This window comes from Danio rerio, chromosome 6 (genome assembly GCF_049306965.1).
Source record: "Danio rerio strain Tuebingen ecotype United States chromosome 6, GRCz12tu, whole genome shotgun sequence".
Classification (NCBI taxonomy): domain Eukaryota; kingdom Metazoa; phylum Chordata; class Actinopteri; order Cypriniformes; family Danionidae; genus Danio; species Danio rerio.
This window is the reverse complement of record NC_133181.1, coordinates 60,472,501-60,489,620: the sequence shown is the minus strand read 5'-3', so window position 1 is coordinate 60,489,620 and position 17,120 is coordinate 60,472,501. Positions and strand designations below refer to the sequence as shown.

Sequence of the window (17,120 nt, the reverse complement as noted above, 5' to 3'; positions counted from 1 at the left end):
TATTTGGCATTTAGAATATACATAAAGCAATAAATGAAACATGCTTTTTGTCATACTTCAAGTTTAGTCTCAACATCATCATGCGGTGAAAAGAGAGAAAAGATTTCCAGAATTAAGTTCATCATCCTTGAAATACAGTTTAAGTTCTGCTGCATGACTGGAAGCCATAAAAACAGCTGGAGGCGCTTATGATTTTAATTTAGTTGAGTGCAAATATTCAATTTGGCCACAAAAAGATCTTGACTGGAATGAAGCCAGTCTCAGGAGAGCAGCAGGGCGGGGTCTCTCTTCAGAATAGCACACTATTTTTACCCTATACTGTATACAGTTTGTGAATATTAGGCATGCATTGAATACTTGGATGATCTGCAAAGTGTATCTTGCATCTCATATTTCAATTTGCATCATATTTTATTTGCAAAAATTATATTAAATATGCAATCTTCTGTATTTGTGTGTACTATTGTGCTCTGCATCACATACTATTACAGTAAATATAGAGTTCCACTCTGTATATAAAGAGTTAATGACATTAAAATTTTATTTTATTTTTTGAACATTTAAAAAAATCTAATAAAATTAATTGAATGTTTTATAACTCTCTGAAACCGACCCTTTTAGGTTTAGATCTAATTGTGGAGTTTTGTTCACTTTAAATTCAAATGGGATTGTGCTCTTTTCAGAAGAGGGCGGAGCTACAAATGCCTGTGTGTCATCATAGTGGCAGATTCAAAAACAACTACTTACACTTACCGGCCACTTTATTAGGTACACCTGTCCAACTGCTTGTTAAAGAAAATTTCTAATCAGCCAATCACATGGCAGCAACTCAATGCATTATGGCATGTAGACATGGTCAAGACGATCTGCTACTGTTCAAACTAAGCATCAGAATGGACAAAAAAAGGGGATTTACTTTGTACGTGGCATGGTTGTTGATGCCAGATGGGCTGGTCTGAGTATTTCAGAAACTGCTGATCTACTGGGGTTTTCATGCACAACTATCTCTGATGTTTACAGAGAATGGCCTGACAAAGAGGAAATATCCAGTGAGCGGCAGTTCTGTGGGCGCAAATACCTTGCTGATGCCAGAGGTCAGAGGAGAATGGCCAGACTGGTTCCAGCTGATAGAAAGGCAACAGTAACTCAAATAAGCACTCGATACAACCGAGGTCTGCAGAAGAGCATCTCTGAACACACAACACGTCCAACCTTGAGGCGGATGGGCTACAGCAGCAGAAGACCACACCGGGTGCCGCTCCTGTCAGCTAAGAACAGGAAACTGAGGCTACAATTCACACAGACTCACCAAAACTGGACAATAGAAGATTGGAGAAGCGTTGCCTGCTCTGATGAGTCTCCATTTCTGCTCACACATTCGGATGGTCGGGTCAGAATTTGGCGTCAGCAACATGAAAGCATGGATCCATCCTGCCTTGTATCAGCGGTTCAGGCTGGTGGTGGTGTAATGGTGTGGGGGAGATTTTCTTGACACACTTTGGGTTCATTAGTACCAAATGAGCATCAACGCCACAGCCTACCTGAGTATTGCTGCTGACCATGTGCATCCCTTTATGAGCACAGTGTCTCCATCTTCTGATGGCTACTTCCAGCAGGATAACACACCATGTCATAAAGCGTGAATCATCTCAGACTGGTTTCTTGAACATGACAATGAGTTCACTGTACTCAAATGGCCTCAACAGTCACCAGAGCTCAATCCAATAGAGCAGCTTTGGGATGTGGTGGAACGGGAGATTGGCATTATGGATGTGCAGTCGACAAATCTGCAGCAACTTCGTGATGCTATCATGTCAATATGGAGCAAAATCTCTGAGGAATATTTCCAGCACCTTGTTGAATCTCTGCCATGAAGGATTAAAGCAGATCTGAAGGCAAAAGGGGGTCCAACACAGTACTAGTCAGGTGTACCTAATAAAGTGGCCGTCCTATGCTAATGATGGACAGATGGTCACTAGTGAGCTGGGCTTTCCTTCTCTGATGGGAAGGGAGAATGTCAATCAAAGTGTTTCTGCAGACTGAACTGTGATAATAAAAAAAATAGACTTAATTAATTTGTATCATTAAAAGCTGGTTATATTCACATACTGCTGCCACACAACTGTGTTTTAAAGCATTTTTTGCGTATTAAGCGCATTTTCTGATTATGCTTTGTAATTACCTTAATTGCTTTTACAAATGTAAGTAGAGTGAACATAAAACAATTAAGTTGTCCCAAAAAAACTCAATAATTGTGATTTTTTTTAGCTCATTTTAAATAAGCTCAATTGTATATGCGATTAAGAAACATTTCTGATTATTATCAATGCTGAAAACCGTTGTGCTGCTTTATATTTTACTATAAAGCTTCTGAATTCTGAAAAAATAAAAATAAAAATAGATTTTTTTGCATATACACAACCTGTTTTGTGTTTTTAAAGATGTTGTTTATTTGAATTTGAGTCTTTACTGTGACTTTTGCCCAACTAATTGCATCCTTTCAGAATAGAAGTATTAACTTTAGAGGCCAACAATGAGGGTTTTGTCTTATCATGCAGCATTTTCTCTTCCAGTGTGCAACACAAGACTGATTTGACATCGTAAACGTGTCGTGTCCCGTCCTGTTTGGACACGCTGTTAACATCAGGAATCAGAAGGATTTGCTTTACTTTGGTCTGTAGATCAGGCTGATGTCGAGTTTACAGTTCGCTACAAACACACAGATGTGGGGGTGTAGTGGACATTTTAAAAGTGGGGGGGGCAGCTGTATGAAATCCAAAGGTTTACATTCCTTATCACCTGTTTCTAAATGATCTGTCTCTAAAAGTGCGGGGGACGTATTAACAGATGTTTAACAGTGATTTTGCAAATACATAATGCAGTTAAAGGACAGAAATTCACAACTGACGTCTTTCTTTTGGTGAACAACGAATTTAATCATCAATGAATATGAAGGTCACAAAGATTCAAACGTCACAGGAGAAAATACACTACACTCAAATACAAAACACAACGTTTGGTGTTTTGACTTTGGTTTTCTTTTACAGCGAATTGTTCTAATTAATGATAAAGATGACTTACTTGATATGTCACTATGATTAATTACTTAAAGGGCACCTATGGTAAAAAATCTACTTTTCAAGCTGTTTGGACAGATGTGTGTGTTGGTATAGTGTATAGACCGTCATACTGGGGTGATATGAACACACCCAGTCCTTTTTTTCAATTTAACTACAAAAAAAAGGGTCGGCCAATTGGAGCTGTTTTCAAATCGATCGCACCATTACGTAGGTGTGCGATCCCCCCGCCCACCGAATTGATTGACAGCTGCGCGCATTAACATGTTCCGGTAGTCACCCGTATATGTCAACAAGACCAGACAGACATACGCAAAGCAACCGGGAATAAAAGCTCTGTTCTGTTCGCTAGGATCAGCAATCATCATCAAATGTGATTAAGAGTGAGTTTCACATGTTTACAGTGTTTTAAAACAGAGTATGTGTGTAATTAATTACAGCGTTTTACTTCAGCTTTACTTCATCAGCACAGCCGCGTGTCCGAACAATTATAAAAGAAGACGCTTCAATCCCGGTTTGTGGAAGTTAAATCAGGTTTATTTTGTACATTAGCATAACAGATATCCACACAGTACTTGAGGTTAGCCTTAACTAGGCTAAGCGCGCTCTGCCTGTCTGCCTGCCTGCGTGTGTGTGTGTGTGTATCATCTGCGGTGTGTGTGTGTGTGTGTGTGTGTGTGTGTGTGCGCGCGTTAAATTTGTAACGATATTGTGTGTGACTCATCAATGCAACTTCACAATACTGATTAGTAAAGGTTAGTTCTTACTGTAGTATCTCACAAACGCTACGTGAAACCTCCTTCCTTTGTCTGTCTGTTGTCTGACGCAGCTGAGGGAGGAGGCATGTAGAAACAGTGGGCGGGAAAGGAAAAGCTTAAAGGCGCAGTACGACAAAACCACTCCCTGCTGGTAATCAGTATAAAACAGCATCTTGTAAAAGGTATAATGAAAAATCTGATGGGTATTTTGATCTGAAACTTTATATACACATTCTAGAGACGCAAAAGACTTATATTAAATCTGAAAAAAGGGGTAACCTAGGTGCCCTTTAAATGTATTTTATCTTTTATTATTATTAATTTTTTTAAGCTATACTGTGTGTAAAATGGTTAATTAAACACACTTTATGCAGGGGCGCAAAAAGGAGGTATGCAGTATATGCAGCGCATAGGGGCGCCACACATGGGGGGCGCCATTGTGCCAAAACTATTTTTGAAATTATCCTTATTAAAAGTTTCAATTAATAAAAATAAATAAATGCATTTTGTTAAATTTTTTTATTTTGCATTTTGTACTATAATATTGTATTTTATTAATTTATTTTTACTATAAGTTGCGTTAGTTGGCGCACAAGTTTTAATTCAAAATCATTTAACACAATAACATGCAGTCACTCAGCCAAGTGTAAAGTGTTCATGTACAGTAGATGTAAATGTTTAGATTTTTTATTTTTTTCCAAATAAACTTGTTCTTTATTTATTATTATTTGTTACTGATTAATTAATTTGCCAAAAGAGAGATCTAAAATTATGTTCAAGTAAGTACAGACCTCAAAAAATTTCAGATAACATAGAAAATAATATTTGGATTAGAAATTCCCCTTTACACATTTTATATACTTGATTATAATGATTCTTAACTCTTTAATAAAACAATTTAACTCTTGTTAAAACTGACACATGAACAAAGAGTCAGAATATTCATATTTTCATATTCATATATTTTTTTGGAACTGAGATGTTCATTAATCCTTATATCAAGATCTATTTTTTCCCATATAGATGTTTTTATACATTTATTATGTATCATAATGATACATCAGGTCTTTTGGTAAAGTTTTTTGCTCAAAATTATTTCAATTTAGTTACAAAAAAAGCAGTGGCTTAGCGCAAAATGCGGAGGCCCCCCTGCAGGGATCGCTGACGAGGCCCCCTGATGAAGGGGGGGGGGTGGAATACGTCATACGTCAATTTGCATATCACTGACGTCATCACGTTCTACCGTTTCTGTTTAACAGCCTATGGTTAATAAAGAGGTATTTAGAATTGCACTACACTTTATATAAGCATGTTTATTTAACTAAATTTATTGCTGTTTGAATACAGTATATCATTATAGATGTGTAACGTTAGTGAATGTGCAGTAATCTCTCATTTGAAATAAACTCAGACAAGTTCAGAAACTGTCACTAAAATATCTGTGATTGTGAACAAGAAAAGAATAAACGGTCCAAATAAATTGTTAAAATAAAGTAGAAGTAGATCGGTTAGACTGTACAAGGGAAATACCTTCACACTGCCTGTGCTAAATCATTTGTCGTCGGTACGCAGAGGGGTGATCTGCTCTCGGGCTGCAGGTGGGAGAGGCTGCTGTACGAGGACTGACTGGGCCGCCTGTCAGTGCTGTGAGGCGGGGGAGGGGCCGGCGGCATCACACACAGCTCGTTGGGAAGAGTAGGGACGGTACAGTATGGACAAATGACAGTCTAAAAAAAATCTCCAATAACACACAAAAAAGTCGCTAGATTTGTCGCTAGGGGGTCTGAAAAGTCGCTAAATCTAGTGACAAAGTCGCTAAGTTGGCAACATTGGCGGCAAGCAATCAGAATGAAGTAGTCCACCGCTTTAGAGGTGTTCAGAGAACACAGACCTGTGAACTTTGGTTCCGACCACAGTTGTTCCCAACAGTTTATTGAAAATCGCGACGACGCGGGGCCCCCTAATCAAACGGGGCCCCCCCCGCGGTGCGTGCCCTGCGGGCCCGTCCGCTACGCCACTGAAAAAAAGTTTGCCCATAACATTTAGTCAGACCTCGCATACCCCTCAGTAATGTGTTGTTGCGCCACTGTGTTTATGTACTTGACGCTGTGGTTATCTGCCGAGCTGAATTTAACTGAAGGAGTATATTAATTTATCATTATCTTTATTATTTATTTAGTTTTAAGTATTATATACTATTATTTTGTTTTAAAACGGCGTTTAAGAATGAAAACGATTCGCGTCCACACTAGTGTTTCTGAACAGCTCTCCATCTACAACAAACCACTGAAAACGCACATCACATGAGCACTCACACACACACACACTGGCAAGCGCTGCAGCATATCTACCCAGATGAGAGCTGTGCTCGTCGGACTGCTCATCAAGGATCTCCCGCTGGATCTAATCTCACTATATTTGTTTAACATGGTATTTAAATCATCTTGTTGTCTATATCTAACAAAATATTTACCGACTTTGGTCTTTTGAATCTATTACTTGTTCCCAGGTAATGTGTTTTGGCTGAGCACGAAGATAAGATAATATTTAATGCAACCACTTCTGTATATTGACTAATTGTTTGCCTTTGTTCCCTGTATTGTAGGGCTGTGCAATTAATCAAAAATCCAGTTTCGATTTCGATTACGGCTCATAACGATTATGAAAAACCATTAATCGAGATGAACGATTATTCCATCATATACTGCCTCCTTTCCAGTTCCACGTGAAAGTGACTGAAAGATGTGCTGTCATGTAACGTAACATCATTCATATTTTTAAAAGTGCGAAAGAACACGTACTGTTGTGTGTGTGCGCGCTGCGCTTAGCCTCAGACAGGTATTGTGTGTGTGTTTGTGTGTGTCTGTGTGAGCGCGGTCCGCGCTTAGCCTCAAACAGCAGAGCACACGCACATCTAACGCCATCCTAACGCGAGCGCTTTAATGGTCAAATACATGCGCGGTGTTTAGTGATTATTCATATTAATCCTCATTTGTGTAATAAACAAACAAGTTGAGAATCAAAGGACACGTGAAAGAGAAACCACATCAGAGCCGCACTATTCTTAAAGTGACAGCGTGCGATATCCCTGCTGCTGTTTTTATTATTAATCAAACAACAAAAGGACAAAATCCACTCGCTGCTCTTGACTGAAGGACTTTTTTTCCTACAGTAAAGATGCTTAAAACACAGTTTAAACAGATTTAATAGCTCATTTCTAATAACTGATTTCTTTTATCTTTGCTATGATGACAGTACATAATATTTCATTAGATATTTTTCAAGATACTAGTACACTGCAAAAAATTTTACACAGTGGATGCCCTTCCAGCCACAACCCATCACTGGGAAACCCATGCACACTCATTCACACACACACTCCTACACTACAGTCGATTTAGTTCATCAGTTCCCCTATAGCGCATGAGTTTGGACTGTGGGGAAAACCACCCGGAGGAAACCCACACCAACACGGGGAGAACATGCAAACTCCACACTGTAATGCCAACTGGCCCAGCCAGGACTCAAACCAGCGACTTTCTTGCTGTGAGGCCACAGTGCTTACCGCTGAGCCACCTCTTAATTAGCTACAGTGTACTCGATGCAGTTCTCCAATCAGTCTATATATCACGCAGCACAACCTTTTGTGTGTCATTGACCAAATAAAGAGCTTCAGTTTTTGGCTCAAAGTGAGAGCGAGGGAGTTAATTCAGTGTAAGTGAAGGCCTGTCTGTCAGCACGCTAAAGATTAAAGTATTCAAGACCTTCAAACCCTATAAAACTTTCCCATTTTAGCTCATCATGCTGTTCCTGCAGAGGTCAGCAGCCTTTTGACATCAAGTGTTCATCTGGGAAGCCGTGAGACCTCAATAATGTTTGCTGCTGAAATAGAGGACGAGTGTATCAGTGAATGATAATTACAGCGATGCACATCTTTAAAAGGCTTGATGGAGTGCATAATGGAAGATGGGCTGTATAGTTTTTATGAGTGTGTGTGTGTGTGTGCGTGAGAGAGAGTGTGTGTGCGTGAGAGAGACCCATAATGCCATTAATGCCATATCAGCGTTTTATCCTCTTTAAGAAGCTCTTAGAGGCAGTGATGCAGGAGCGGACGCTGTTTGCATGTAATGCTGCTCTCAGGTCTTTTAAGATCTCGATTACCAGTTTTGAATTTGTAATTATGATGAGATCAGTGTCTGTCCTGTCATTTTATTTCTGACCATTATTTACTACTAAAGGTGTTTTAGCACTGAAATAATAACAAGAGAGAGATGCCCATGATTTTCAGAATATTCTTAATACGCTTTGTTTTATTGTTTTGTTTTCCTGCCAAGCGATTATTCGCAATTAATCACATCTAAAATGAAACGTCATATTTATTAATTATATTTGTGTATATTTTTGTGAATATAAATAATATTTACGCTACCTGACAAAACTCTTGTCGCCTATCCAAGTTTTAGGAACAACAAATAATAAGTTTGAATAATAAGTAAATGTATGAGTTTGTAAGGATGTTTCCCAGAGATGGGTTGCAGCTCAAATGGGCATCCGATGCTTAAAAAAACGTGCTGATAAGTTGCCGGTTCATACCGCTGTGGCGACCCCACATTAAAAAGGGACTAAGCCGATAAGAAAATGAAAGAATGGCAACGTGGCACAAAACGTGAAAATTAAGGTTGTGCTGGTCTGAAAATAGCAACAAATCGCGCCAAACACATCTTGCGTCTTATTGCACCAGGTGTATGATAGGGCCCTAAATCATTAACACTATAAAAAAACCTCAGCACATATTCTGACTCTGATTGGCTGTTATCATTTTCCCAATATTCGTGTTTATTTTCAGCTCTGCGTTCACCTTTGGGCTCCAACCAATAGCAGAACAGAATCTACTGGGGAGGCGGAGCTAAAGATAGTAAGGCCTGATTTGATTAGTCAAACTCAGATAAACAACCAATGCATAAAAATAAAAGTAATTGATCTATTACGACTATTATCACGATAACGATACTTTGCGATATATTGTGCAGCGCTACTATTTATACTAGATTACTGCATAAGTATTCAACTTTGGATGCACCTTAAGTACAACATACTTTTCAAATAGTCACAAGGTAAATTAAAGAGCCCCTATCATGGGTTTTTGAGAATGATCTTCATGCAGCTCTAAGTGAATGAAAACATTCAGCTGAGGTTTAAATCTAAAAGTGCAGCATGTTTAAAGGGCGCCTATGGTGAAAAATCTACTTTTCAAGCTGTTTGGACAGACAAGTGTTTATATATAGTGTATAGACCGTCATATTGGGGTGATATAAACACACACAGTCCTTTTTTTTCCAATTTAACAACATAAAAACGGAGGGCCAATTAGAGCTGTTTTCAGACCGAACGCAACTTAAGGGTAGGAGTGCGATCCCCCCGCCCACCAATATTGATTGACAGGCACGTCTTTATATCCTCAGTTTATCGTTTCACGTCTACCACTTTCAGCGTGTGAGTCAAAGCGATATCACTAAAGGAACACCCTTGCTCTATTTTTAGATGTAAGGCTCATTGGGCTCAACACAAGATCAACATTCTCCACATTATCCATCTAATCGGAATTATTGTTTGTAACTTTAAGTAGGTTTGCAAACATGTGCACTTTTCATTACGCCTACCTTAAACTTTAGCTGTTTGCATTTCTCGCGAACACAGAAGCTCCCTGTGATCTAGGTGCAGCTGGAAAAGTGCAAGCGCGTTGCCTCATGTGCGCGTCTCTCCATTGGAAATAAAATAACAAACTTGCCTGCAGGTCGCAAACCAGAAGCGCGCCTCTGCGTGGTGCGGCGCCGTGCATTTCAGAGTTCTGGGCACGCGACAGCACTTTGGGTCGGCGGCTGGGCGCCGTTGTTTTTGCCCTGGTGCAGGCCTGTGTTTGGATTTCTGGAATGCATGGCCCTGCATAGCGCGACAATTCGGGACACTTCATGTTTCTGCCGCACCACTGAGAGTGTCTGGTGTGCCATGTTGCGGCTTCGAGCAGCACATCGGTGCCTCATTCATTCATTGATTTTCTTGTCGGCTTAGTCCCTTTATTAATCCGGGGTCGCCATAGCAGAATGAACCGCCAACTTATCCAGCAAGTTTTTACGCAGCGGATACTCTTCCAGCCGCAACCCATCTCTGGGAAACACCCACACACACATTCACACACACTCTCATACACTACGGACAATGTAGCCAACCCAATTCACCTGTACCACAAGTCTTTGGACTGTGGGGGAAACAGGAGCACCCGGAGGAAACCCACGCAAAGGCAGGGAGAACATGCAAACTCCACACAGAAACGCCAACTGAGCCAAGGTTCAAACCAGCGACCCAGCGACCTTCTTGCTGTGAGGCGAACGTGCTACCCACTGCGCCACTGCCTCGCCTCAGGTGCCTCAGTCAAAGTTTATTCAGTGTGCGTGCGAGCATAGGAGCTCTTGGCTCCGCCCCCTTACGTTGGGCGGGAAGCCAAAACTAATTTTCACGTGAAGCAACACGCCCCAAAAACAGCAAGCTGTGTACACGCCCACAACACAACACTTTTGAACATATCATAATAAAAAAAATCTGAACTGTGTGTTGAACTGAACCTAAACTGGCACACTCAGAACAACCTTAATACTTATATTAAATCATAAAAAGGGGAAAACTATGTGCCCTTTAAAACTATTGATTCTTTAGTGAACTGTTTGACTCAGAATCAAATAAACGAATCAAGTCGGGTTCGTATTTTTTGTTTGATCGCATCGATGTTCATATGGTACATCACCAAATATGTAGTTTCAGTTCCGGTAAAATGTGCAAGCGATTTCCCTCCACACACTAGCAGAGGCACGGGGGATCACGGGACTGATCATGACGCGAAGATGACGATCATTGACAGATGGAGATTTGGCTGAGGCTGAGTGTTAAAGTTCATTTTCACAACAACACCACAGTATAACCAACCGTGAGCTGTGTTTGCTCCTGTCATTTTCAGGTTTTTGATCCAATAAACTACGCTGCAGCGCAGGATTCACTGGCTGTTTGCTACTGAAGGAGCACCAGAGACTATGGGACTTTGTCAGACTTTGACAGGGACTTTGTCAGTAACTTTTACAGTACATATGGACCAGTTTCTTCTTCCTCCGGATCATAACACGCAAGTGTCATTAAGATTTCCTGTTTTCCTGTTGATCATTGACAGATGGAGATTCGGCTGAGGCTGAGTGTTAAAGTTCATTTTCACAACAACACCACAGTATAGCAAACCGTGAGCTGTGTTTGCTCCTGTCATTTTCAGGATTTTGATCCAATAAACTACGCTGCAGCGCAGGATTCGCTGGCTGTTTGCTACTGAAGGAGCACCAGAGACTATGGGACTTTGTCAGACTTTGACAGGAACTTTGTAACTTTTACAGTACATATGGACCAGTTTCTTCTTCCTCCGGATCATAACACGCAAGTGTCATTAAGATTTCCTCGTTTTATGTAGTTTGCAAAAAATGTGTTTAATTGTGTGTTATAAGTTGTAATCAGGGCCGGAGCAAGCTGAACTAGCTCTTTAGGTGAACAGCAATCACGCCGTCCTCAACCCGAAATTGAAAAAGAAAGTGAGCCATTCACGGATGAAATTGAAGACCAGGAGTGAGTGGGTGGGTGTCGCGGATGAAATTGAGGACTGGGAGGTTCGCAGATGCCACCCTCACTATTCTGCCGCCCTAGGCGCCCCAACCCTCATTATAATCACCCTGTGGGCCTGTAATCACGTTCTATTATAGATCAGTGCTTGCACTGTATTTCTCAGGTTAAATCTGTAAGGAGCTGTTCACATATTGCGCCCAAAACCACGTGAAAAACATGACACATGCTTCTTCCTTCACTGATTTAAGTGCGTTTCTGAGCTGGAGATCCTCTGCTGTTTGTTTTTGCTACGTCCACCATCAGCCATTCCTACACGCGGCGTGGTCAAGTTTAAAATAGTTCAGCTTTTGCCACTGTGTGGATTAATACTGAATGTGTGTCGTTGATATTACTTGGGGTTAGGGTTAAGAGTAAAGTATATGCTGGTGTTTAACGGCATTGCTTTATTGCATTCCTGCATTGGGCTCTCACATACACTCTGGCTGCTATTTCATAGCCATGGTGGGCTTTTCTCTTTGTCTCGTGCTGAACGCAGTTGACCAATCGCAACAGACTAGGTCATCGGACCAATCAGCGCAGATTAGCTTCGCGCTAAGGACGGGTTTGGGAACAAATGAATCACTGAACGTTTCATATAGGAGTCGCTGGGATAATTAGGTAAAAATAAATGCAGATTATAAGACAATGAAAGTGACTTTGCACACATATCAGCCTGTTGTTGGAGACCCCTAAAACCAAAACATGACCTTTTATAATGCAAAATAGGGGCTCTTTAAAATATATTTCAGACGCAGCTTCTCTTTAAAACCAGTCTTACCTTCCAGAATGACCTCCTTGCCGGTTTTCTTCAAGGCCTGAACAGCTTCATCGTGAGTTGCTTCTCTGAGATCGTTGCCGTTCACCGATAAAATAGCATCTCCAACGTAAAGAGCCTCCGTCTGATCCGCTGCCAGTCCTTTGAAGATTTTCGAGATCAGGATGGGCATCTTATTCTCCTTCCCACCTGTAAAACAGCACACAACATGCATTACTTACTAAGCGTGAGCAATAAATCGACATAAAATTAGCAAAAGCTGTGATTGTCTTGCACGTCATGTGAGGAAAGTCCAGTGATGTGATTAGTAAATCAGTTTTGTTCATTGCAAAACACAGACTCACTACGAATTACTGACACAAAACGCCTCTGTAAACTAATCTAGCACACACTCCCAAACACACAACGACCGTAAATCTTGACGACTGATGTGCTCTTTGGTGTGATTTATGATCAGCACTGTATAATACCAATCCAAATTTTATCGCCTTCATCCTTGAGCCTTGGTGTGCTCCAACCACTACAGACCGACACACATATATCTTCTGCAGTAAATGATGTTTGAAGGGAAACGTCAAATGAGAATCAGCCAGCTGGTTTTTACATTAGAGCAGCACGATACTGGGGAAACATGCATTATTGTTCTAGAGTATTGCAATAAAACCTGTATTTCTTGCAACACAACATTTCCCAAGTGAAATTATATTTTATTTTATCTTATATTTATGCAATGATCATACTTTAAAAAAGAGATATCTTACTGAATAAACTATATTATATTATATTATATTATATTATAATTATATTATATTATATTATATTATATTAAATATATTATATCATATTATATTATTATATTTTAATCCCTTTTCTTAAGTAAAGTCGACTAATCACTTTAAAAGCAATGGGTTTACTCACTTTTCTTAAGTAAAGTCGACTGATCGCTTTAAAATCAATGGGTTTACTCACTTTTCTTAAGTAAAGTCGACTAATCACTTTAAAAGCAATGGGTTTACTCACTTTTCTTAAGTAACGTCGACTAATGGCTTTAAAAGCAATGGGTTTACTCACTTTTCTTAAGTAAAGTCGACTAATCGCTTTAAAAGCAATGGGTTTACTCACTTTTCTTAAGTAAAGTCGACTAATCGCTTTAAAAGCAATTGGTTTACTCTCCTTTCTTAAGTAAAGTCGACTAATCGCTTTAAAGCAATGGGTTTACTCACTTTTCTTAAGTAAAGTCGACTAATCGCTTTAAAAGCAATGGGTTTACTCACTTTTCTTAAGTAACGTCGACTAATGGCTTTAAAAGCAATGGGTTTACTCACTTTTCTTAAGTAAAGTCGACTAATCGCTTTAAAAGCAATGGGTTTACTCACTTTTCTTAAGTAAAGTCGACTAATCACTTTAAAAGCAATGGGTTTACTCACTTTTCTTAAGTAACATCGACTGATCGCTTTAAAAGCAATGGGTTTACTCACTTTTCTTAAGTAAAGTCGACTAATCGCTTTAAAAGCAATGGGTTTACTCACTTTTCTTAAGTAACGTCGACTAATCGCTTTAAAAGCAATGGGTTTACTCACTTTTCTTAAGTAACGTCGACTAATCGCTTTAAAAGCAATGGGTTTACTCACTTTTCTTAAGTAACATCGACTGATCGCTTTAAAAGCAATGGGTTTACTCACTTTTCTTAAGTAAAGTCGACTAATCGCTTTAAAAGCAATGGGTTTACTCACTTTTCTTAAGTAAAGTCGACTAATTGCTTTAAAGCAATGGGTTTACTCACTTTTCTTAAGTAAAGTCGACTAATCGCTTTAAAGCAATGGGTTTACTCACTTTTCTTAAGTAAAGTCAACTAATGGCTTTAAAAGCAATAGGTTTACTCACTTTTCTTAAGTAACGTCGACTAATGGCTTTAAAAGCAATGGGTTTACTCACTTTTCTTAAGTAAAGTCGACTAATCGCTTTAAAAGCAATGAGTTTACTCACTTTTCTTAAGTAAAGTCGACTAATCGCCTTAAAAGCAAAAGTCGACTAATCGCTTTAAAAGCAATGGGTTTACTCACTTTTCTTAAGTAAAGTCGACTAATGGCTTTAAAAGCAATGGGTTTACTCACTTTTCTTAAGTAAAGTCGACTAATCGCTTTAAAAGCAATGGGTTTACTCACTTTTCTTAAGTAAAGTCGACTAATCGCTTTAAAGCAATGGGTTTACTCACTTTTCTTAAGTAAAGTCGACTAATCGCTTTAAAAGCAATGGGTTTACTCACTTTTCTTAAGTAAAGTCGACTAATCGCTTTAAAAGCAATGAGTTTACTCACTTTTCTTAAGTAAAGTCGACTAATCGCTTTAAAAGCAATGGGTTTACTCACTTTTCTTAAGTAAAGTCGACTAATCGCTTTAAAAGCAATGAGTTTACTCACTTTTTTTAAGTAAAGTCGACTAATCGCCTTAAAAGCAAAAGTCGACTAATCGCTTTAAAAGCAATGGGTTTACTCACTTTTCTTAGGTAAAGTCGACTAATCGCTTTAAAAGCAATGGGTTTACTCACTTTTCTTAAGTAAAGTCGACTAATCGCTTTAAAAGCAATGGGTTTACTCACTTTTCTTAGGTAAAGTCGACTAATCGCTTTAAAAGCAATGGGTTTACTCACTTTTCTTAAGTAAAGTCGACTAATCACTTTAAAAGCAATGGGTTTACTCACTTTTCTTAAGTAAAGTCGACTAATCGCTTTAAAGCAATGGGTTTACTCACTTTTCTTAAGTAAAGTCGACTAATCACTTTAAAAGCAATGGGTTTACTCACTTTTCTTAAGTAAAGTCGACTAATCGCTTTAAAAGCAATGGGTTTACTCACTTTTCTTAAGTAACGTCGACTAATGGCTTTAAAAGCAATGGGTTTACTCACTTTTCTTAAGTAAAGTCGACTAATGGCTTTAAAAGCAATGGGTTTACTCACTTTTCTTAAGTAAAGTCGACTAATGGCTTTAAAAGCAATGGGTTTACTCACTTTTCTTAAGTAAAGTCGACTAATGGCTTTAAAAGCAATGGGTTTACTCACTTTTCTTAGGTAAAGTCGACTAATCGCTTTAAAAGCAATGGGTTTACTCACTTTTCTTAAGTAACGTCGACTGATCGCTTTAAAAGCAATGGGTTTACTCACTTTTCTTAGGTAAAGTCGACTAATCGCTTTAAAAGCAATGGGTTTACTCACTTTTCTTAAGTAACGTCGACTGATCGCTTTAAAAGCAATGGGTTTACTCACTTTTCTTAAGTAAAGTCGACTAATCGCTTTAAAAGCAATGGGTTTACTCACTTTTCTTAAGTAACGTCGACTAATCGCTTTAAAGCAATGGGTTTACTCACTTTTCTTAAGTAACGTCGACTAATCGCTTTAAAGCAATGGGTTTACTCACTTTTCTTAAGTAACGTCGACTAATCGCTTTAAAGCAATGGGTTTACTCACTTTTCTTAAGTAACGTCGACTAATGGCTTTAAAAGCAATGGGTTTACTCACTTTTCTTAAGTAAAGTCGACTAATTAATTTAAAAGCAATGGGTTTACTCACTTTTCTTAAGTAAAGTCGACTAATCACTTTAAAAGCAATGGGTTTACTCACTTTTCTTAAGTAAAGTCGACTAATGGCTTTAAAAGCAATGGGTTTACTCACTTTTCTTAAGTAAAGTCGACTAATGGCTTTAAAAGCAATGGGTTTACTCACTTTTCTTAAGTAACGTCGACTGATCGCTTTAAAAGCAATGGGTTTACTCACTTTTCTTAAGTAAAGTCGACTAATGGCTTTAAAAGCAATGGGTTTACTCACTTTTCTTAAGTAAAGTCGACTAATGGCTTTAAAAGCAATGGGTTTACTCACTTTTCTTAGGTAAAGTCGACTAATCACTTTAAAAGCAATGGGTTTACTCACTTTTCTTAAGTAAAGTCGACTAATCGCTTTAAAAGCAATGGGTTTACTCACTTTTCTTAAGTAAAGTCGACTAATCGCTTTAAAAGCAATGGGTTTACTCACTTTTCTTAAGTAACGTCGACTAATGGCTTTAAAAGCAATGGGTTTACTCACTTTTCTTAAGTAAAGTCGACTAATCGCTTTAAAAGCAATGGGTTTACTCACTTTTCTTAAGTAAAGTCGACTAATCGCTTTAAAAGCAATGGGTTTACTCACTTTTCTTAAGTAACGTCGACTAATGGCTTTAAAAGCAATGGGTTTACTCACTTTTCTTAAGTAAAGTCGACTAATCACTTTAAAAGCAATGGGTTTACTCACTTTTCTTAAGTAACGTCGACTAATCGCTTTAAAAGCAATGAGTTTACTCACTTTTCTTAAGTAAAGTCGACTAATCACTTTAAAAGCAATGGGTTTACTCACTTTTCTTAAGTAACGTCGACTAATCGCTTTAAAGCAATGGGTTTACTCACTTTTCTTAAGTAAAGTCGACTAATGGCTTTAAAAGCAATGGGTTTACTCACTTTTCTTAAGTAAAGTCGACTAATGGCTTTAAAAGCAATGGGTTTACTCACTTTTCTTAAGTAAAGTCGACTAATCACTTTAAAAGCAATGGGTTTACTCACTTTTCTTAAGTAACGTCGACTAATCGCTTTAAAGCAATGGGTTTACTCACTTTTCTTAAGTAAAGTCGACTAATGGCTTTAAAAGCAATGGGTTTACTCACTTTTCTTAAGTAAAGTCGACTAATGGCTTTAAAAGCAATGGGTTTACTCACTTTTCTAAAGCAAAGGCAACTAATTGCTTTTTACAGTGCAGCACCTACTGGAGAGGTGGGGATAAAGATAGGAAGGTCTCGTTT

General features: G+C 38.7%; 1 protein-coding gene across 5 annotated transcripts in view; it reads right to left on the bottom strand.

Annotated features, from left to right (window-relative positions):
* snta1 (syntrophin, alpha 1) overlaps nucleotides 1–17,120 on the bottom strand; it is a 182,085-nt gene that overhangs the window by 155,795 nt on the left and 9,170 nt on the right. For all 5 annotated transcript variants that reach the window (XR_012408302.1, XR_012408301.1, XR_012408300.1 and 2 more), the window contains exon 2: nucleotides 12,306–12,491. Coding sequence is in view for 1 of the 5 variants with exons in the window: in XM_073954782.1 (XP_073810883.1) it covers nucleotides 12,306–12,491 (186 nt within the window). In the remaining 4 variants the exon portion in view is untranslated. The remainder of the gene's footprint in view (nucleotides 1–12,305; nucleotides 12,492–17,120) is intronic.